The sequence below is a fragment of the Amblyomma americanum genome, chromosome 6 (assembly GCF_052857255.1).
Source record: "Amblyomma americanum isolate KBUSLIRL-KWMA chromosome 6, ASM5285725v1, whole genome shotgun sequence".
In the NCBI taxonomy this organism is placed as follows: Eukaryota; Metazoa; Arthropoda; class Arachnida; order Ixodida; family Ixodidae; genus Amblyomma; species Amblyomma americanum.
Genome location: NC_135502.1, coordinates 191,149,911 through 191,169,941, shown reverse-complemented (window position 1 = coordinate 191,169,941; position 20,031 = coordinate 191,149,911). Strand labels below are relative to the sequence as shown.

Genomic DNA, 20,031 nt, shown 5'->3' with positions numbered 1-20,031 from the left:
AGCAAAACGAAGACCCACTACTTCTCACAGCCGCCTGCGAAGTTCATGCGCTTCGCTGGATAGGTATGCGCACAACGCTATCAGTTAGAGGCTTTCTTGTCTTGGAGACAAAGAGCAACGGGATTGCGAAAAAAAAAAAAAACTCCCCGGGCGCCAAGCTCGCAAACCACCGCAAGAGATGAACCAATTTACTATTTACTGCACAGAAAGAACTGGGCACAGTGCAGTGCACGGAAGCCGCGCATAAATGCCTAAAAGCTCTCCTGCATCTGCGGGACAATATGCTTCGAGTACTAGGCAGGCAAGGTTAGTGAGCAAGAGCAGCGCGCGTAAAGAATGCATCCCATCTCTCCGTAATTGAGGTGTACTTCCTGCGGTCACCTTAGAAACAAACGGAAGTGCATGCCTGGGTTAGATCAACTGACTGCGGCCAATTGAAAAAAATAGAAAGAAAAGTGCTTTATATCCACTGCCCTGTCGTTTTCCTTGCATAGCATAGGCCAGGATGTGCATATCTGTAGGGGCCCGCGTAGAATAGCGCTCTGCTACGGCCGCACCGCAACGAAATTTGCGGGCACAGTTCCGACGCTTCTAGCTTGCAAACCAAAAATAATAACAAAAATTCGCGCAGGACGTCTACCGGCCTGGGTGCGAGCCCCCATTAAAGCGCCCAACGCTTGCCACGCAACGGAATACTTGAGGCCCGGAGCTGAGCTGCTCCTCCCTCCCTGCCAACGCAACACAGTCGGCGCAGCGCGGGGCTGCGGCGCCCCCTTCGTGTCGCCTGCGCAAGTATACCCGCCTCCGAGACAGCAGAGTCCGCGTCGCGCAGTCGACTGCTGCTGCCGCGCGAAGCAAAAACCGACTCGGGTAAATGATGAATACGTGGATTTTTCCCGCGGCGCTTTTTCACCCTGAGAGAGTTAGATTTTTTGCATAGTCGTTAGAAACTTTTCAGACGACTCCTTTACAGCAAGCAGAGAAAGAAAGCTATTCATGTCGGGTTCTGTGGCACAAAATATTGGCCTAAGGGAAAGGTTCAAGTCCAATTTTCCTCTTTACTGGAGACGACTGACTTTACACCTGTGCTCTTGTGTGCGCACTCCATTCTCAGGCGTTAGTAGGGAAGGTGGGTCCTCTCGTTTGTATTATTCCATTACATCCTTTCTTTGCAATGAGGCTCCCACACAGATCCTGCATATTCCAGTTTCCATGGGAGAAGTGCTTTTGCACGCTATTATTCACAGGTACGTTTCGGTGTCTGTACTGCCTGTCAAAAACTCACGAATTGAACCTGCTCCAACAATGTGGTCTCATAATAATAATTCACTGCAAGTGATCGTCGCAAACACAAATTGGACAGCGACTGGGCAGTCGGAGGCAATAACGCTTCCTATGAATTTGGACAACTGTCTGTAGCGGTGCACCAGTGGGATGGTAAATCATCTAATTGTACTCATAACTGGGGAGAAAAAAAAAATGACTCAAGACTAAAGAGGCATTCGGCGGCTCATCCCACCCTGCAGGTTCCTTAAAGTCGACTGTGACGAGAACGTCCGCACCGTCGTGTACAAAAAGTTAAGTCCCCCCAGCATTACAATGTTGTTCCAGGTCAGCGGAACACGCTACAGAACCAATCATTGAGTCACTTGGAATGCAGACAACCAAGCTGTGTGCTTCTTTTCCCCCTTTTCACTTGAGGCAGGGGCTGTTCGCGTGCTGCAATGGTTTGCAATTTGTCCGTCCCGTTCATTCCTGTGTTTTTTATCTGGAGTTACACTCTGGAAGCCCAATTTGACGAACAAAGGCCTATTCAGGAAACGAAACACGATGCTCCATTTCGCACGTCTCTCGGCCAGGTGTGTTTACCTCCAGGTTTCAGATTATGAGAGGCGCTCTGCATACAAGGAATGGCTGCAAGTCGTCCAATTTTTTTTCTTTGACGCGCGCACGGCTGCTGAAATTCGCCAACAGTGTTTCTGCCACAGACATGTAAAGCTGACTAGCACAGCCTTATGGCACACTTGGGCTCAATAATGTGATAGCATTACCTGGCCACATGTCCTGCAGGCAAGAAAGCGCCCCACATTTACGATAGAGAAAAACTGTAACGGTTTTGGACCAAACGCAATGCAGTGCAATCATTACACCGCCTTGAATATTTCGATTCGGAACGCAGCTCTGCGCCGATGAGTTGGGTAAACTTGGTGCGGGAGAAGAAAAAAACAAAAAAACTCGCCGCCGCTGTCACGTTGGGAGTAGGAACTGTAATTGGCTACTTTATAATGCCCTTCATTTCACAAAAAAATTTCAACGCAGAACACGATGGGCCAAAAAATAAAGAGGGACCTTCGCATCTCCGCTCTTAACCAGACTTCGGCGAATCGTTCTGTTTGCATTTCCCCCCCCCCCCTTTTTTTTTAAGCGGTAGCCAACATTATCAGTCGCTCTTTCCGCGACATTCAAACGAGCTGTGATCATTTCGCAGGCGGACACGAGTGATGCGCAACTGCGAAGCTCTGCATTTCGCATACCCTACTTGTTGTTGCACGCACTACGGCACAAAGTCGAGCATACCTGACCCCGAATTCCATGAGGCCCCGCATTTAAAGCGAAAAAAAAAAAAACTGTGCTCTTCTGGAACGGTCACCTCTCGAACACCGCCTCACTTGAATCCCAGACGGTCAATGCAGAAAGACTTTGCAAATTCGAGCACACACTTTGTTTTACTCCGTCCACTGCGTTTGACAGTGACTGACTAGGCAAACAGCGAGCATGCTCCCTCGGACGACACTCACAGTACTGACTGCACGCGCTACTGCACAGAGTCAAGAACGGAACTGCTTACCTGAGACCACTCCTGGTTGCCGTTCGGTCGTGATCCGCTCGCTGTGGCAGGCCGCAAGGAAAGGAAAAACGGATGCAGAAAACGGTAGCAAAACAAAGGGGAGAGAGGGACACACGAGAACCGGAGCTCTGGTTCGCATGACCAGCGGCTGCCCATGCAGCAGTTGGGTAGCCCTAAAGAGGGCTGTTTTTCGCGAGAAGGGTGCTTGCACGACGCCGAAGTCCAGACGGCACACGGTGGACGGACTAGCCTCCGAAGCCGTACAGAGTGCGGCCCTGACGCTTCAGCGCGTAGACCACATCCATGGCGGTGACAGTCTTGCGCTTAGCGTGCTCCGTGTACGTGACGGCGTCCCGGATCACATTCTCGAGGAACACTTTCAACACGCCGCGGGTCTCCTCGTAGATCAGGCCCGAGATGCGCTTGACACCGCCTCGGCGCGCCAGACGACGGATGGCGGGCTTGGTGATGCCCTGGATGTTGTCTCGCAATACCTTGCGATGGCGCTTCGCGCCTCCCTTGCCGAGTCCCTTGCCACCTTTTCCGCGACCAGACATGATGGTGCCGACGACGAAGTGTACACTCCGAGGCGAGAACGGGGAATGATGGTGTTACGCTCGGCGGCCTGTGGTGCTGGCAGCGCGAAGCCGCCATTCGCTGCGGCGCCTCGACCAATGAGAGTCCGCCTCCGCAAGCGCCGGCTCGCTAGCACTACTGAGCCCTCTCGGAGGGCTGCCGCGCCGCCAGCAAGGTAGCCAAAACGACCGCATCAAGGCGCACACGTAAACAACCAAGCAACGCGAAGACTGCCCCATTCTGCATCACGCGACCCCCCACCGCGCAAGAAAAAAAAAAACGGAAATAGCAAACAATGGAAAACGAAGCGCACCTCCTACACTTCGCAATAGTGGCTGTATAACCGATATTTGGTCATGCCTGCTCCGTTTGCATGGAAAAAAAAAAAATACTTGATGCCTAGTCGTTGCTGCTGTCAGTCTTTTTTTTTTTTCGTGCGTGCCTGCGTTGCAAGCAAACAGGTGCGCGTGGTTTCTGTTTGCTGCCCCCCCCCCCCCACTGGCAGGGGAGAGTTTACACCGTTAAATCGCGCGCCCCTTAAAGACACACCAAGGACACCGTCATTGCTGGCGCTACCAACAATTAGCGGGTTTCGCGACTTGTGAAGCTGCAGAAGCGGTTTTTTTTTTTTGTCCTCAAAACCTGCCCGTTCTCAAAACGTGCATTGCTAAGGGGAAATTAAGCACTCACTTATCGTGTGTGTGTGTCCCCAACTTCCCGCACACACTTCACCGTGTCCGTGACCACATCGGAGCGGGCCCTTGAGAGGGCGACTACGGCCGTTCGCGGCGCACGTACCTCGCTCCCCCTCCTCTCCCGGTCGCCAGGATGCCGAGAAACGACCAGTTTCTCTTGCGGACTACATAGAAATACGTTTATCTCAAAAAGTAACCAATGCACAGCTTTAAAATTTCCAGCCACATAGAACAAATGTCTCACCACCTCTCTTCCCACTTTCGGCTCGCTGGATCGAACCCGAGCTGTGCGAGCGTCGCTTTCAGTTTTCCGACCATTGCCAGGCTATTGTGCACACGCGCGATACGATAATCTGCTCGTGTTCGAGGACTTACTTGCTCTATCTGGCACGACAGCATCGGCCGCAAGAAGCCAAAGAAGGTACCAAACAGCTGCCAGCGTCGGAATTTTTCGCCGTTCTTACCGGGGAAAAAAAAAAAGAAAACAAAAACGCGGGCGCGCCGCACGCGCTGGGGGACACGCACATTACTAACGACACAGCAAATTGTGCTTGTAGCGCTTCATATTCTGCGAGTGCGCGCTCGCCCGGTGGCCAGTGTGAAGCGTGGCTTCTCTGCGGACTGATTTGCTACAGCTACGTCCGCCGCACTGTACTGCCCAGTTCTACGTCCTGCACATTGGTGTATGTAACCCTTACAGCTGTACGTAAGTACTTCCTCCCTCCCTTCGAATACCGCTGGCCAGATGGGGCACGCCACGGGTGGCAAACTGTTTTCCTTTCGAATTTCCTAAGAACAGACTGAGGGAACACAGTGGCCTCCCCGACGTCCGCAGGCACGTGTTGCGGCCACGAAACGATAACCTCTTCTTAAGGCCAAATATCCACACAAACCCAAACCGGGGGAATTCCGCAATAAATTACCTCCTGCCGTCACACTTAAGCAAGCATATAATAGGTAGAAGCTTCTTTTTTTTTTCTTCTCTCTTACGTGCTCATGCGGATGAGTATTCACATGCATACATACATATATATTTCCTTTACAGTTCTCCTACAACTAATTCGAAATATTGTTCTTTAACAATCTGGCTGTATTGCATGCTGCCTAAGCAAAACCGCTGCTATTTCAACCGCCTGATATCCATTTCTCGAGGCTACATGCTAATGAAGAAAACAACTTAAACAATCAAAACACAGAGAGAGAAAGGGGCCCGGAGCATCGCGCCGCTACCTGCAGACTCGACGATGCAAACACTTTGGTTGGCTCTGAAAAGAGCCGTTGAGGTTGTTGGGGGGGACGACTGGCGACGAGCGCGATGTGCCGCCTACTTGGAGCTGGTGTACTTGGTGACAGCCTTGGTGCCTTCGGACACGGCGTGCTTGGCCAGCTCGCCAGGCAGCAAGAGACGCACCGCAGTTTGGATCTCCCGGCTCGTGATGGTCGAGCGCTTGTTGTAGTGGGCCAGGCGAGAGGACTCGGCCGCGATGCGCTCGAAGATGTCGTTCACGAAGCTGTTCATGATGGACATGGCCTTGCTGGATACTCCAGTGTCCGGATGCACCTGCTTGAGCACCTTATAGATGTAGATGGAGAAGCTCTCCTTCCTGCGGCGCTTCTTCTTCTTCTTGTCGGTTGCGCGCACATTCTTCTGCGCCTTTCCGGCCTTCTTCACGGCCTTTCCCGACGGTTGAGGGGGCATGACGATCAGTTACGACGGCGCTCGGGGAGACGGACGGTGTCGAAAGAACGCGCGCGCAGGGGCGCGCGGCGTTTTTATACTGGCACCGTGGTGTTCAAGCGACCGGAGCCAGGCCGCCGCGCGATTGGTCGACGCGTCGCGGCCTCCTCACCCTCCCTCCAGCGCTCCCGTCGCGGTATCGCGGCGCGCTCTCGAGGTTCGTAGTATCAAGCAGCAGCCCGTTCCTGTCTGTTCTCGCACGCGGCGTTCCCCGTTCTTTCTCGAGCGTACAACAGAAGTCACCATGTCAGGTCGCGGAAAAGGAGGCAAGGCCAAGGGCAAGAGCAAGACCCGCTCGAGCCGCGCGGGACTGCAGTTCCCCGTGGGTCGAATTCACCGTCTCTTGCGTAAGGGCAACTACGCGGAGCGCGTCGGAGCGGGCGCCCCCGTTTACCTGGCCGCCGTCCTCGAATACCTGGCCGCCGAGGTGCTCGAGCTGGCGGGCAACGCTGCTCGGGACAACAAGAAGACCAGAATCATTCCGCGCCACCTGCAGCTGGCCATCCGAAACGACGAGGAGCTGAACAAGCTGCTCTCGGGAGTTACCATCGCCCAGGGCGGCGTCTTGCCCAACATCCAGGCCGTGTTGCTCCCCAAGAAGACCGAGAAGAAGGCGTGAGCGGTCTACCGCACGTCTGTGGAGGCGCGCCCGCCGCATCAGCAGCGCCCAACTAACGGTCCTTATCAGGACCAACCAACTGCCTGCCACGGCGGGGCCTCGCTGTGTGATACCTTTGGGTTTTGTTTTTTTTATTTGCTCTGGACCGCTGCGTCCCTCTCACGCTGGCTGTTTTTTCAAAGTGTTTGCCTCACTGCGCGCCGCACACAGGTTGGCTTTTATTTAGTTTTATCGGCCCCTTCTTCCTTTCCTTTTCCTGGCCCAGTCGCTAGCAGGAGGCCAGTAGAGCGTTAATAAGGGGCATGACCAGCGCATTGTTTTTTTTTTTGGCAGTTCCCTAGCAGGGGTTTCACATAGCAGCGCTAGAGAGAATGACGAAGTGGCTTTACTGAGACAGTAATAGAGAACAAGGGACGGGATTTTTTTTTTTTTTTCGCCACCGCGGGCATCTGCCATAGATACCGAAGGACGTGAACTGGGACAGCGGAAATAAGCCACAGCAGGCAGAATGCAGACACGAAATAAAATAGGTGAGCGGACGGTAATATCGACAGAAACTATTCACACAGCAATAAATACGTACGCGGCGTATCAAGGTGCACCTAATGTAGGCGGCGCGTGCTGCATTCACTTGCGCGCCCAGCGCCGCATTTACCCCCACAAAACTGGGCGCGCGCGCGTGACTTGTGCAATGATGTTATTTACAAGCGCGAGCCCGCGGAAGACGCCAGGGCCATGGCTTTCAACAACTCACCTCGTTTTCCAGCAGCTGCGAAACGCAGTGTTCGAGAGAGAGGGACCGGCCGGGTTCGGAGCTCGGTTTCGTGCGCCCGTGGCCAAAGCAAACATTTGGGTGGTCCTGAGAAGGACCGTTGTGATGCGTTGCTGCGGCGGCGGCGGCGGCGCCAAGTGCCGGGCGCCACTGCGCTCTAGGCGCGCTCGCCGCGGATGCGCCTCGCCAGCTGGATATCCTTCGGCATGATGGTGACGCGCTTGGCGTGGATCGCGCACAGGTTGGTGTCCTCGAAGAGACCGACCAGGTATGCCTCGCTGGCCTCCTGAAGTGCCATGACGGCCGAGCTCTGGAAGCGCAGGTCGGTCTTGAAGTCCTGAGCGATTTCTCTCACCAGGCGCTGGAAGGGCAGCTTGCGGATGAGAAGTTCGGTCGATTTTTGGTATCGGCGAATTTCACGAAGTGCCACGGTGCCAGGCCTATATCTGTGAGGCTTCTTCACGCCTCCGGTAGCTGGCGCACTCTTACGAGCAGCCTTTGTGGCCAGCTGCTTGCGGGGGGCCTTGCCACCGGTGCTCTTGCGCGCGGTTTGCTTCGTGCGAGCCATGGTGCCGGACGCGGACGCTGGTAACGGACGGACTGCCTTCGGAGACGGGCGGCGAGAGACTGTGTTCCGCGCCGCGCGGCGGCGCTGCTCCCTCGCGCCCTCTCTCCGACCCGATTGGTCCCCGCTGACGGACCGATAGCTTCCCTCCGTTCTGCGGCGGCCGCCAGAATGCTGGAAATACTACTTTTCGAGCGCGCGTTGGTTTCGCGCCTGGCAAAGGTGAGACAAGTGGGTGTGGAACCGTGGTCTAGCGCAAGATTACGGTGCGCCTATCCTTTAGGTTTGCCCGCACAGCAAAAGCAGCCCTCTGGCAGGAGCCGGGCGTACGCGGCAGCGTCGACTTTGCCACCACACCAGGGTGTCGACGCGGTTGCGGGTCGTTCCGTGTGGCGTTAGCGCACTGCAACGAGCTTGTCTTCTTGGACATACCGGGCAATGAGTCTTTCGAAAAGAAAGGCGAAGCTACTAGCGCGACAGCAAGCAATGAATGCTCCGGGAGACATTCTGAGTATAGAACTGAACTTTAGTTGAGGAGGAGAAAGTAATTATTTTCGCTGTTTGTTGGCTCATTTCAATAGGCAAAGGAAGGAGGCAGCAACCAAAATTGTTAAGTGCACTGCGGTCGGCATGAGCGAATGAATGTGAGAGGCGAGTGTAAAGATTAAAGTGGTGGCGTGCAATTTTATAAAAGGCACTTTTTCTCCCTGCCCAGGCACTGTGGCTGCTTTCCCAAGCTTGGATGTGGATACCTTACAGTGTGTCGCCGCCGCATGCCTGAAAAGCACGTGCCGTTACTGGTGTAGAACAGACTGTCGCGCGTGTAAAAAAAAAGCGGCGATTGTTGGCCGAGTTAGGCCGCATTACTGGAAAGCAATCATAGAAGGTTCAACGCCAGCGGAGAAGACAAAAGTGCGGAGCAAAACGAAGACCCACTACTTCTCACAGCCGCCTGCGAAGTTCATGCGCTTCGCTGGATAGGTATGCGCACAACGCTATCAGTTAGAGGCTTTCTTGTCTTGGAGACAAAGAGCAACGGGATTGCGAAAAAAAAAAAAAACTCCCCGGGCGCCAAGCTCGCAAACCACCGCAAGAGATGAACCAATTTACTATTTACTGCACAGAAAGAACTGGGCACAGTGCAGTGCACGGAAGCCGCGCATAAATGCCTAAAAGCTCTCCTGCATCTGCGGGACAATATGCTTCGAGTACTAGGCAGGCAAGGTTAGTGAGCAAGAGCAGCGCGCGTAAAGAATGCATCCCATCTCTCCGTAATTGAGGTGTACTTCCTGCGGTCACCTTAGAAACAAACGGAAGTGCATGCCTGGGTTAGATCAACTGACTGCGGCCAATTGAAAAAAATAGAAAGAAAAGTGCTTTATATCCACTGCCCTGTCGTTTTCCTTGCATAGCATAGGCCAGGATGTGCATATCTGTAGGGGCCCGCGTAGAATAGCGCTCTGCTACGGCCGCACCGCAACGAAATTTGCGGGCACAGTTCCGACGCTTCTAGCTTGCAAACCAAAAATAATAACAAAAATTCGCGCAGGACGTCTACCGGCCTGGGTGCGAGCCCCCATTAAAGCGCCCAACGCTTGCCACGCAACGGAATACTTGAGGCCCGGAGCTGAGCTGCTCCTCCCTCCCTGCCAACGCAACACAGTCGGCGCAGCGCGGGGCTGCGGCGCCCCCTTCGTGTCGCCTGCGCAAGTATACCCGCCTCCGAGACAGCAGAGTCCGCGTCGCGCAGTCGACTGCTGCTGCCGCGCGAAGCAAAAACCGACTCGGGTAAATGATGAATACGTGGATTTTTCCCGCGGCGCTTTTTCACCCTGAGAGAGTTAGATTTTTTGCATAGTCGTTAGAAACTTTTCAGACGACTCCTTTACAGCAAGCAGAGAAAGAAAGCTATTCATGTCGGGTTCTGTGGCACAAAATATTGGCCTAAGGGAAAGGTTCAAGTCCAATTTTCCTCTTTACTGGAGACGACTGACTTTACACCTGTGCTCTTGTGTGCGCACTCCATTCTCAGGCGTTAGTAGGGAAGGTGGGTCCTCTCGTTTGTATTATTCCATTACATCCTTTCTTTGCAATGAGGCTCCCACACAGATCCTGCATATTCCAGTTTCCATGGGAGAAGTGCTTTTGCACGCTATTATTCACAGGTACGTTTCGGTGTCTGTACTGCCTGTCAAAAACTCACGAATTGAACCTGCTCCAACAATGTGGTCTCATAATAATAATTCACTGCAAGTGATCGTCGCAAACACAAATTGGACAGCGACTGGGCAGTCGGAGGCAATAACGCTTCCTATGAATTTGGACAACTGTCTGTAGCGGTGCACCAGTGGGATGGTAAATCATCTAATTGTACTCATAACTGGGGAGAAAAAAAAAATGACTCAAGACTAAAGAGGCATTCGGCGGCTCATCCCACCCTGCAGGTTCCTTAAAGTCGACTGTGACGAGAACGTCCGCACCGTCGTGTACAAAAAGTTAAGTCCCCCCAGCATTACAATGTTGTTCCAGGTCAGCGGAACACGCTACAGAACCAATCATTGAGTCACTTGGAATGCAGACAACCAAGCTGTGTGCTTCTTTTCCCCCTTTTCACTTGAGGCAGGGGCTGTTCGCGTGCTGCAATGGTTTGCAATTTGTCCGTCCCGTTCATTCCTGTGTTTTTTATCTGGAGTTACACTCTGGAAGCCCAATTTGACGAACAAAGGCCTATTCAGGAAACGAAACACGATGCTCCATTTCGCACGTCTCTCGGCCAGGTGTGTTTACCTCCAGGTTTCAGATTATGAGAGGCGCTCTGCATACAAGGAATGGCTGCAAGTCGTCCAATTTTTTTTCTTTGACGCGCGCACGGCTGCTGAAATTCGCCAACAGTGTTTCTGCCACAGACATGTAAAGCTGACTAGCACAGCCTTATGGCACACTTGGGCTCAATAATGTGATAGCATTACCTGGCCACATGTCCTGCAGGCAAGAAAGCGCCCCACATTTACGATAGAGAAAAACTGTAACGGTTTTGGACCAAACGCAATGCAGTGCAATCATTACACCGCCTTGAATATTTCGATTCGGAACGCAGCTCTGCGCCGATGAGTTGGGTAAACTTGGTGCGGGAGAAGAAAAAAACAAAAAAACTCGCCGCCGCTGTCACGTTGGGAGTAGGAACTGTAATTGGCTACTTTATAATGCCCTTCATTTCACAAAAAAATTTCAACGCAGAACACGATGGGCCAAAAAATAAAGAGGGACCTTCGCATCTCCGCTCTTAACCAGACTTCGGCGAATCGTTCTGTTTGCATTTCCCCCCCCCCCCCTTTTTTTTTAAGCGGTAGCCAACATTATCAGTCGCTCTTTCCGCGACATTCAAACGAGCTGTGATCATTTCGCAGGCGGACACGAGTGATGCGCAACTGCGAAGCTCTGCATTTCGCATACCCTACTTGTTGTTGCACGCACTACGGCACAAAGTCGAGCATACCTGACCCCGAATTCCATGAGGCCCCGCATTTAAAGCGAAAAAAAAAAAAACTGTGCTCTTCTGGAACGGTCACCTCTCGAACACCGCCTCACTTGAATCCCAGACGGTCAATGCAGAAAGACTTTGCAAATTCGAGCACACACTTTGTTTTACTCCGTCCACTGCGTTTGACAGTGACTGACTAGGCAAACAGCGAGCATGCTCCCTCGGACGACACTCACAGTACTGACTGCACGCGCTACTGCACAGAGTCAAGAACGGAACTGCTTACCTGAGACCACTCCTGGTTGCCGTTCGGTCGTGATCCGCTCGCTGTGGCAGGCCGCAAGGAAAGGAAAAACGGATGCAGAAAACGGTAGCAAAACAAAGGGGAGAGAGGGACACACGAGAACCGGAGCTCTGGTTCGCATGACCAGCGGCTGCCCATGCAGCAGTTGGGTAGCCCTAAAGAGGGCTGTTTTTCGCGAGAAGGGTGCTTGCACGACGCCGAAGTCCAGACGGCACACGGTGGACGGACTAGCCTCCGAAGCCGTACAGAGTGCGGCCCTGACGCTTCAGCGCGTAGACCACATCCATGGCGGTGACAGTCTTGCGCTTAGCGTGCTCCGTGTACGTGACGGCGTCCCGGATCACATTCTCGAGGAACACTTTCAACACGCCGCGGGTCTCCTCGTAGATCAGGCCCGAGATGCGCTTGACACCGCCTCGGCGCGCCAGACGACGGATGGCGGGCTTGGTGATGCCCTGGATGTTGTCTCGCAATACCTTGCGATGGCGCTTCGCGCCTCCCTTGCCGAGTCCCTTGCCACCTTTTCCGCGACCAGACATGATGGTGCCGACGACGAAGTGTACACTCCGAGGCGAGAACGGGGAATGATGGTGTTACGCTCGGCGGCCTGTGGTGCTGGCAGCGCGAAGCCGCCATTCGCTGCGGCGCCTCGACCAATGAGAGTCCGCCTCCGCAAGCGCCGGCTCGCTAGCACTACTGAGCCCTCTCGGAGGGCTGCCGCGCCGCCAGCAAGGTAGCCAAAACGACCGCATCAAGGCGCACACGTAAACAACCAAGCAACGCGAAGACTGCCCCATTCTGCATCACGCGACCCCCCACCGCGCAAGAAAAAAAAAAACGGAAATAGCAAACAATGGAAAACGAAGCGCACCTCCTACACTTCGCAATAGTGGCTGTATAACCGATATTTGGTCATGCCTGCTCCGTTTGCATGGAAAAAAAAAAAATACTTGATGCCTAGTCGTTGCTGCTGTCAGTCTTTTTTTTTTTTCGTGCGTGCCTGCGTTGCAAGCAAACAGGTGCGCGTGGTTTCTGTTTGCTGCCCCCCCCCCCCCACTGGCAGGGGAGAGTTTACACCGTTAAATCGCGCGCCCCTTAAAGACACACCAAGGACACCGTCATTGCTGGCGCTACCAACAATTAGCGGGTTTCGCGACTTGTGAAGCTGCAGAAGCGGTTTTTTTTTTTTTGTCCTCAAAACCTGCCCGTTCTCAAAACGTGCATTGCTAAGGGGAAATTAAGCACTCACTTATCGTGTGTGTGTGTCCCCAACTTCCCGCACACACTTCACCGTGTCCGTGACCACATCGGAGCGGGCCCTTGAGAGGGCGACTACGGCCGTTCGCGGCGCACGTACCTCGCTCCCCCTCCTCTCCCGGTCGCCAGGATGCCGAGAAACGACCAGTTTCTCTTGCGGACTACATAGAAATACGTTTATCTCAAAAAGTAACCAATGCACAGCTTTAAAATTTTCCAGCCACATAGAACAAATGTCTCACCACCTCTCTTCCCACTTTCGGCTCGCTGGATCGAACCCGAGCTGTGCGAGCGTCGCTTTCAGTTTTCCGACCATTGCCAGGCTATTGTGCACACGCGCGATACGATAATCTGCTCGTGTTCGAGGACTTACTTGCTCTATCTGGCACGACAGCATCGGCCGCAAGAAGCCAAAGAAGGTACCAAACAGCTGCCAGCGTCGGAATTTTTCGCCGTTCTTACCGGGGAAAAAAAAAAAGAAAACAAAAACGCGGGCGCGCCGCACGCGCTGGGGGACACGCACATTACTAACGACACAGCAAATTGTGCTTGTAGCGCTTCATATTCTGCGAGTGCGCGCTCGCCCGGTGGCCAGTGTGAAGCGTGGCTTCTCTGCGGACTGATTTGCTACAGCTACGTCCGCCGCACTGTACTGCCCAGTTCTACGTCCTGCACATTGGTGTATGTAACCCTTACAGCTGTACGTAAGTACTTCCTCCCTCCCTTCGAATACCGCTGGCCAGATGGGGCACGCCACGGGTGGCAAACTGTTTTCCTTTCGAATTTCCTAAGAACAGACTGAGGGAACACAGTGGCCTCCCCGACGTCCGCAGGCACGTGTTGCGGCCACGAAACGATAACCTCTTCTTAAGGCCAAATATCCACACAAACCCAAACCGGGGGAATTCCGCAATAAATTACCTCCTGCCGTCACACTTAAGCAAGCATATAATAGGTAGAAGCTTCTTTTTTTTTTCTTCTCTCTTACGTGCTCATGCGGATGAGTATTCACATGCATACATACATATATATTTCCTTTACAGTTCTCCTACAACTAATTCGAAATATTGTTCTTTAACAATCTGGCTGTATTGCATGCTGCCTAAGCAAAACCGCTGCTATTTCAACCGCCTGATATCCATTTCTCGAGGCTACATGCTAATGAAGAAAACAACTTAAACAATCAAAACACAGAGAGAGAAAGGGGCCCGGAGCATCGCGCCGCTACCTGCAGACTCGACGATGCAAACACTTTGGTTGGCTCTGAAAAGAGCCGTTGAGGTTGTTGGGGGGGACGACTGGCGACGAGCGCGATGTGCCGCCTACTTGGAGCTGGTGTACTTGGTGACAGCCTTGGTGCCTTCGGACACGGCGTGCTTGGCCAGCTCGCCAGGCAGCAAGAGACGCACCGCAGTTTGGATCTCCCGGCTCGTGATGGTCGAGCGCTTGTTGTAGTGGGCCAGGCGAGAGGACTCGGCCGCGATGCGCTCGAAGATGTCGTTCACGAAGCTGTTCATGATGGACATGGCCTTGCTGGATACTCCAGTGTCCGGATGCACCTGCTTGAGCACCTTATAGATGTAGATGGAGAAGCTCTCCTTCCTGCGGCGCTTCTTCTTCTTCTTGTCGGTTGCGCGCACATTCTTCTGCGCCTTTCCGGCCTTCTTCACGGCCTTTCCCGACGGTTGAGGGGGCATGACGATCAGTTACGACTGCGCTCGGGGAGACGGACGGTGTCGAAAGAACGCGCGCGCAGGGGCGCGCGGCGTTTTTATACTGGCACCGTGGTGTTCAAGCGACCGGAGCCAGGCCGCCGCGCGATTGGTCGACGCGTCGCGGCCTCCTCACCCTCCCTCCAGCGCTCCCGTCGCGGTATCGCGGCGCGCTCTCGAGGTTCGTAGTATCAAGCAGCAGCCCGTTCCTGTCTGTTCTCGCACGCGGCGTTCCCCGTTCTTTCTCGAGCGTACAACAGAAGTCACCATGTCAGGTCGCGGAAAAGGAGGCAAGGGCAAGAGCAAGACCCGCTCGAGCCGCGCGGGACTGCAGTTCCCCGTGGGTCGAATTCACCGTCTCTTGCGTAAGGGCAACTACGCGGAGCGCGTCGGAGCGGGCGCCCCCGTTTACCTGGCCGCCGTCCTCGAATACCTGGCCGCCGAGGTGCTCGAGCTGGCGGGCAACGCTGCTCGGGACAACAAGAAGACCAGAATCATTCCGCGCCACCTGCAGCTGGCCATCCGAAACGACGAGGAGCTGAACAAGCTGCTCTCGGGAGTTACCATCGCCCAGGGCGGCGTCTTGCCCAACATCCAGGCCGTGTTGCTCCCCAAGAAGACCGAGAAGAAGGCGTGAGCGGTCTACCGCACGTCTGTGGAGGCGCGCCCGCCGCATCAGCAGCGCCCAACTAACGGTCCTTATCAGGACCAACCAACTGCCTGCCACGGCGGGGCCTCGCTGTGTGATACCTTTGGGTTTTGTTTTTTTTATTTGCTCTGGACCGCTGCGTCCCTCTCACGCTGGCTGTTTTTTCAAAGTGTTTGCCTCACTGCGCGCCGCACACAGGTTGGCTTTTATTTAGTTTTATCGGCCCCTTCTTCCTTTCCTTTTCCTGGCCCAGTCGCTAGCAGGAGGCCAGTAGAGCGTTAATAAGGGGCATGACCAGCGCATTGTTTTTTTTTTTTGGCAGTTCCCTAGCAGGGGTTTCACATAGCAGCGCTAGAGAGAATGACGAAGTGGCTTTACTGAGACAGTAATAGAGAACAAGGGACGGGATTTTTTTTTTTTTTCGCCACCGCGGGCATCTGCCATAGATACCGAAGGACGTGAACTGGGACAGCGGAAATAAGCCACAGCAGGCAGAATGCAGACACGAAATAAAATAGGTGAGCGGACGGTAATATCGACAGAAACTATTCACACAGCAATAAATACGTACGCGGCGTATCAAGGTGCACCTAATGTAGGCGGCGCGTGCTGCATTCACTTGCGCGCCCAGCGCCGCATTTACCCCCACAAAACTGGGCGCGCGCGCGTGACTTGTGCAATGATGTTATTTACAAGCGCGAGCCCGCGGAAGACGCCAGGGCCATGGCTTTCAACAACTCACCTCGTTTTCCAGCAGCTGCGAAACGCAGTGTTCGAGAGAGAGGGACCGGCCGGGTTCGGAGCTCGGTTTCGTGCGCCCGTGGCCAAAGCAAACATTTGGGTGGTCCTGAGAAGGACCGTTGTGATGCGTTGCTGCGGCGGCGGCGGCGGCGCCAAGTGCCGGGCGCCACTGCGCTCTAGGCGCGCTCGCCGCGGATGCGCCTCGCCAGCTGGATATCCTTCGGCATGATGGTGACGCGCTTGGCGTGGATCGCGCACAGGTTGGTGTCCTCGAAGAGACCGACCAGGTATGCCTCGCTGGCCTCCTGAAGTGCCATGACGGCCGAGCTCTGGAAGCGCAGGTCGGTCTTGAAGTCCTGAGCGATTTCTCTCACCAGGCGCTGGAAGGGCAGCTTGCGGATGAGAAGTTCGGTCGATTTTTGGTATCGGCGAATTTCACGAAGTGCCACGGTGCCAGGCCTATATCTGTGAGGCTTCTTCACGCCTCCGGTAGCTGGCGCACTCTTACGAGCAGCCTTTGTGGCCAGCTGCTTGCGGGGGGCCTTGCCACCGGTGCTCTTGCGCGCGGTTTGCTTCGTGCGAGCCATGGTGCCGGACGCGGACGCTGGTAACGGACGGACTGCCTTCGGAGACGGGCGGCGAGAGACTGGTGGTGGTGGTGGTTGGTACTATGGGATATTCTGGGGAGGGGGATACTGGCCCCAACTTATGTTGGCCTCGTGGGCATCACTCTTAGGGGCCAGGGGAAGGGGATTGGGATGTGGGGGAGGGGAGGGGGATTGGGGTGGTGACACGGGACAGGGACAGCACTACACACTTCACAAGACACCGGAGACAGCACCCGAGGCACCGGCACGCAGCAAGCAGCCGTCTCGCTGGGGGGGGAAGATGAACGGCGCGCGCTGGGAGTGGCGCGCGTCGTCGGGGGCCTGCCGGGGGCAGGGAGCCGTGACCCAGGAGCAGCCGGAGAGCCGGCCAGGGCAGGCGAAGGCTGCAGGTAGCCGAGGCTGCCTGCAGAGTGCCACCGAAGGGTGGCCGGTAGGGGACCGCTGGTAGACTGCTGTGAGGCAGCGCGGCGGGGTGCGCTGGGAACCGCCGTTGCCGGCGGCGCGCAGGGGCTGTGGTAACAGCCGGGCGTCAGTAGACTGGCGACCAGGGACCGGCGGAGATGTTCTAGTTCACGCCGGGAGCTGCGTCAGGACAGCAGCAGGGGGAGGTGACGCTGGGAACCGCCATGAAGACGGCGCGTCGGGGCCCCTCACGCACGAGTGCGCGCGGGGAGGGCGGAGGGCAGCAGGGAAGCCGCGCTCCGTCCGGGGCAGCACAGCCGGAGTCAGGGAGGCGATGAAGCCGCCGCCGTCATCAGGTGCGCCGGCTGCTGGGGGGTCACAGGAAACATGGGCCGCCGCCGCTGCAGCTGACGACGACGGCCCGAAGAGGCTCTCCCGGCGGGCGAGGGTTACCCGGCCGCCGAAGCGGCCGCCGGGCGGGTAGGCCTACTCGGAGTAGGACGACGGGGCCCTACGCGGGCGACGAGTCGGCGGGAAGGCCTACTGGCTCCTTGGGATGGGCGCCGGACGGCGCTGGCCGCGCTCGGAGCTCCTTGCGATCGTCCAAGGGGCGGGCAGGAGGGTGCGCCGGGCGCGGCGGAGGCGAGGCGTAGTCGTCAAAAACGAGTACGTCTCGAGAGGAGAGGTGGGACGCATCCGCACTCCTCGGAGGTCCAGACGGGAAGGGGAGAGACTGTGTTCCGCGCCGCGCGGCGGCGCTGCTCCCTCGCGCCCTCTCTCCGACCCGATTGGTCCCCGCTGACGGACCGATAGCTTCCCTCCGTTCTGCGGCGGCCGCCAGAATGCTGGAAATACTACTTTTCGAGCGCGCGTTGGTTTCGCGCCTGGCAAAGGTGAGACAAGTGGGTGTGGAACCGTGGTCTAGCGCAAGATTACGGTGCGCCTATCCTTTAGGTTTGCCCGCACAGCAAAAGCAGCCCTCTGGCAGGAGCCGGGCGTACGCGGCAGCGTCGACTTTGCCACCACACCAGGGTGTCGACGCGGTTGCGGGTCGTTCCGTGTGGCGTTAGCGCACTGCAACGAGCTTGTCTTCTTGGACATACCGGGCAATGAGTCTTTCGAAAAGAAAGGCGAAGCTACTAGCGCGACAGCAAGCAATGAATGCTCCGGGAGACATTCTGAGTATAGAACTGAACTTTAGTTGAGGAGGAGAAAGTAATTATTTTCGCTGTTTGTTGGCTCATTTCAATAGGCAAAGGAAGGAGGCAGCAACCAAAATTGTTAAGTGCACTGCGGTCGGCATGAGCGAATGAATGTGAGAGGCGAGTGTAAAGATTAAAGTGGTGGCGTGCAATTTTATAAAAGGCACTTTTTCTCCCTGCCCAGGCACTGTGGCTGCTTTCCCAAGCTTGGATGTGGATACCTTACAGTGTGTCGCCGCCGCATGCCTGAAAAGCACGTGCCGTTACTGGTGTAGAACAGACTGTCGCGCGTGTAAAAAAAAAGCGGCGATTGTTGGCCGAGTTAGGCCGCATTACTGGAAAGCAATCATAGAAGGTTCAACGCCAGCGGAGAAGACAAAAGTGCGGAGCAAAACGAAGACCCACTACTTCTCACAGCCGCCTGCGAAGTTCATGCGCTTCGCTGGATAGGTATGCGCACAACGCTATCAGTTAGAGGCTTTCTTGTCTTGGAGACAAAGAGCAACGGGATTGCGAAAAAAAAAAAAAACTCCCCGGGCGCCAAGCTCGCAAACCACCGCAAGAGATGAACCAATTTACTATTTACTGCACAGAAAGAACTGGGCACAGTGCAGTGCACGGAAGCCGCGCATAAATGCCTAAAAGCTCTCCTGCATCTGCGGGACAATATGCTTCGAGTACTAGGCAGGCAAGGTTAGTGAGCAAGAGCAGCGCGCGTAAAGAATGCATCCCATCTCTCCGTAATTGAGGTGTACTTCCTGCGGTCACCTTAGAAACAAACGGAAGTGCATGCCTGGGTTAGATCAACTGACTGCGGCCAATTGAAAAAAATAGAAAGAAAAGTGCTTTATATCCACTGCCCTGTCGTTTTCCTTGCATAGCATAGGCCAGGATGTGCATATCTGTAGGGGCCCGCGTAGAATAGCGCTCTGCTACGGCCGCACCGCAACGAAATTTGCGGGCACAGTTCCGACGCTTCTAGCTTGCAAACCAAAAATAATAACAAAAATTCGCGCAGGACGTCTACCGGCCTGGGTGCGAGCCCCCATTAAAGCGCCCAACGCTTGCCACGCAACGGAATACTTGAGGCCCGGAGCTGAGCTGCTCCTCCCTCCCTGCCAACGCAACACAGTCGGCGCAGCGCGGGGCTGCGGCGCCCCCTTCGTGTCGCCTGCGCAAGTATACCCGCCTCCGAGACAGCAGAGTCCGCGTCGCGCAGTCGACTGCTGCTGCCGCGCGAAGCAAAAACCGACTCGGGTAAATGATGAATACGTGGATTTTTCCCGCGGCGCTTTTTCACCCTGAGAGAGTTAGATTTTTTGCATAGTCGTTAGAAACTTTTCAGACGACTCCTTTACAGCAAGCAGAGAAAGAAAGCTATTCATGTCGGGTTCTGTGGCACAAAATATTGGCCTAAGGGAAAGGTTCAAGTCCAATTTTCCTCTTTACTGGAGACGACTGACTTTACACCTGTGCTCTTGTGTGCGCACTCCATTCTCAGGCGTTAGTAGGGAAGGTGGGTCCTCTCGTTTGTATTATTCCATTACATCCTTTCTTTGCAATGAGGCTCCCACACAGATCCTGCATATTCCAGTTTCCATGGGAGAAGTGCTTTTGCACGCTATTATTCACAGGTACGTTTCGGTGTCTGTACTGCCTGTCAAAAACTCACGAATTGAACCTGCTCCAACAATGTGGTCTCATAATAATAATTCACTGCAAGTGATCGTCGCAAACACAAATTGGACAGCGACTGGGCAGTCGGAGGCAATAACGCTTCCTATGAATTTGGACAACTGTCTGTAGCGGTGCACCAGTGGGATGGTAAATCATCTAATTGTACTCATAACTGGGGAGAAAAA

At 54.9% G+C, this 20,031-nt stretch overlaps 8 protein-coding genes across 8 annotated transcripts; 2 read left to right on the top strand and 6 right to left on the bottom strand.

Annotated features, from left to right (window-relative positions):
• Positions 1-2,784: 2,784 nt before the first annotated feature.
• LOC144095117 (histone H4) lies at positions 2,785-3,644 on the bottom strand. Its single transcript, XM_077628916.1, has one exon. It carries the CDS (start codon positions 3,403-3,405, stop codon positions 3,094-3,096), a length of 312 nt encoding a protein of 103 aa, XP_077485042.1. The 5' UTR covers positions 3,406-3,644; the 3' UTR covers positions 2,785-3,093.
• Positions 3,645-5,108: 1,464 nt separating this feature from the next.
• LOC144095116 (histone H2B) lies at positions 5,109-5,825 on the bottom strand. The gene has a single exon (XM_077628915.1). It carries the CDS (start codon positions 5,816-5,818, stop codon positions 5,444-5,446), a length of 375 nt encoding a protein of 124 aa, XP_077485041.1. The 5' UTR covers positions 5,819-5,825; the 3' UTR covers positions 5,109-5,443.
• Positions 5,826-5,966: 141 nt separating this feature from the next.
• Positions 5,967-6,798, top strand: LOC144094312 (histone H2A-like). The gene has a single exon (XM_077628248.1). It carries the CDS (start codon positions 6,102-6,104, stop codon positions 6,474-6,476), a length of 375 nt encoding a protein of 124 aa, XP_077484374.1. The 5' UTR covers positions 5,967-6,101; the 3' UTR covers positions 6,477-6,798.
• Positions 6,799-7,405: 607 nt separating this feature from the next.
• On the bottom strand, positions 7,406-7,816 carry LOC144095650 (histone H3). The gene has a single exon (XM_077629318.1). The coding sequence runs from the start codon at positions 7,814-7,816 to the stop codon at positions 7,406-7,408; it is 411 nt and encodes a 136-aa protein (XP_077485444.1).
• A 3,700-nt stretch (positions 7,817-11,516) lies between these two features.
• Positions 11,517-12,376, bottom strand: LOC144095115 (histone H4). The gene has a single exon (XM_077628914.1). It carries the CDS (start codon positions 12,135-12,137, stop codon positions 11,826-11,828), a length of 312 nt encoding a protein of 103 aa, XP_077485040.1. The 5' UTR covers positions 12,138-12,376; the 3' UTR covers positions 11,517-11,825.
• Positions 12,377-12,651: 275 nt separating this feature from the next.
• On the bottom strand, positions 12,652-14,572 carry LOC144095114 (histone H2B). Its single transcript, XM_077628912.1, has one exon. The coding sequence runs from the start codon at positions 14,550-14,552 to the stop codon at positions 14,178-14,180; it is 375 nt and encodes a 124-aa protein (XP_077485038.1). The 5' UTR covers positions 14,553-14,572; the 3' UTR covers positions 12,652-14,177.
• A 263-nt stretch (positions 14,573-14,835) lies between these two features.
• LOC144095113 (histone H2A-like) lies at positions 14,836-15,862 on the top strand. Its single transcript, XM_077628911.1, has one exon. The coding sequence runs from the start codon at positions 14,836-14,838 to the stop codon at positions 15,202-15,204; it is 369 nt and encodes a 122-aa protein (XP_077485037.1). The 3' UTR covers positions 15,205-15,862.
• Positions 15,863-16,133: 271 nt separating this feature from the next.
• LOC144095649 (histone H3) lies at positions 16,134-16,544 on the bottom strand. Its single transcript, XM_077629317.1, has one exon. The coding sequence runs from the start codon at positions 16,542-16,544 to the stop codon at positions 16,134-16,136; it is 411 nt and encodes a 136-aa protein (XP_077485443.1).
• Between the last annotated feature and the right edge of the window lie 3,487 nt (positions 16,545-20,031).

Bases quoted from the DNA above. Each gene is read 5' to 3' on its own strand.
- LOC144095113 (XM_077628911.1), top strand. From the start codon at position 14,836: ATGTCAGGTCGCGGAAAAGGAGGCAAGGGCAAGAGCAAGACCCGCTCG.
- LOC144095649 (XM_077629317.1), bottom strand. From the start codon at position 16,544: ATGGCTCGCACGAAGCAAACCGCGCGCAAGAGCACCGGTGGCAAGGCC.
- LOC144094312 (XM_077628248.1), top strand. From the start codon at position 6,102: ATGTCAGGTCGCGGAAAAGGAGGCAAGGCCAAGGGCAAGAGCAAGACC.
- LOC144095115 (XM_077628914.1), bottom strand. From the start codon at position 12,137: ATGTCTGGTCGCGGAAAAGGTGGCAAGGGACTCGGCAAGGGAGGCGCG.
- LOC144095114 (XM_077628912.1), bottom strand. From the start codon at position 14,552: ATGCCCCCTCAACCGTCGGGAAAGGCCGTGAAGAAGGCCGGAAAGGCG.
- LOC144095117 (XM_077628916.1), bottom strand. From the start codon at position 3,405: ATGTCTGGTCGCGGAAAAGGTGGCAAGGGACTCGGCAAGGGAGGCGCG.
- LOC144095116 (XM_077628915.1), bottom strand. From the start codon at position 5,818: ATGCCCCCTCAACCGTCGGGAAAGGCCGTGAAGAAGGCCGGAAAGGCG.
- LOC144095650 (XM_077629318.1), bottom strand. From the start codon at position 7,816: ATGGCTCGCACGAAGCAAACCGCGCGCAAGAGCACCGGTGGCAAGGCC.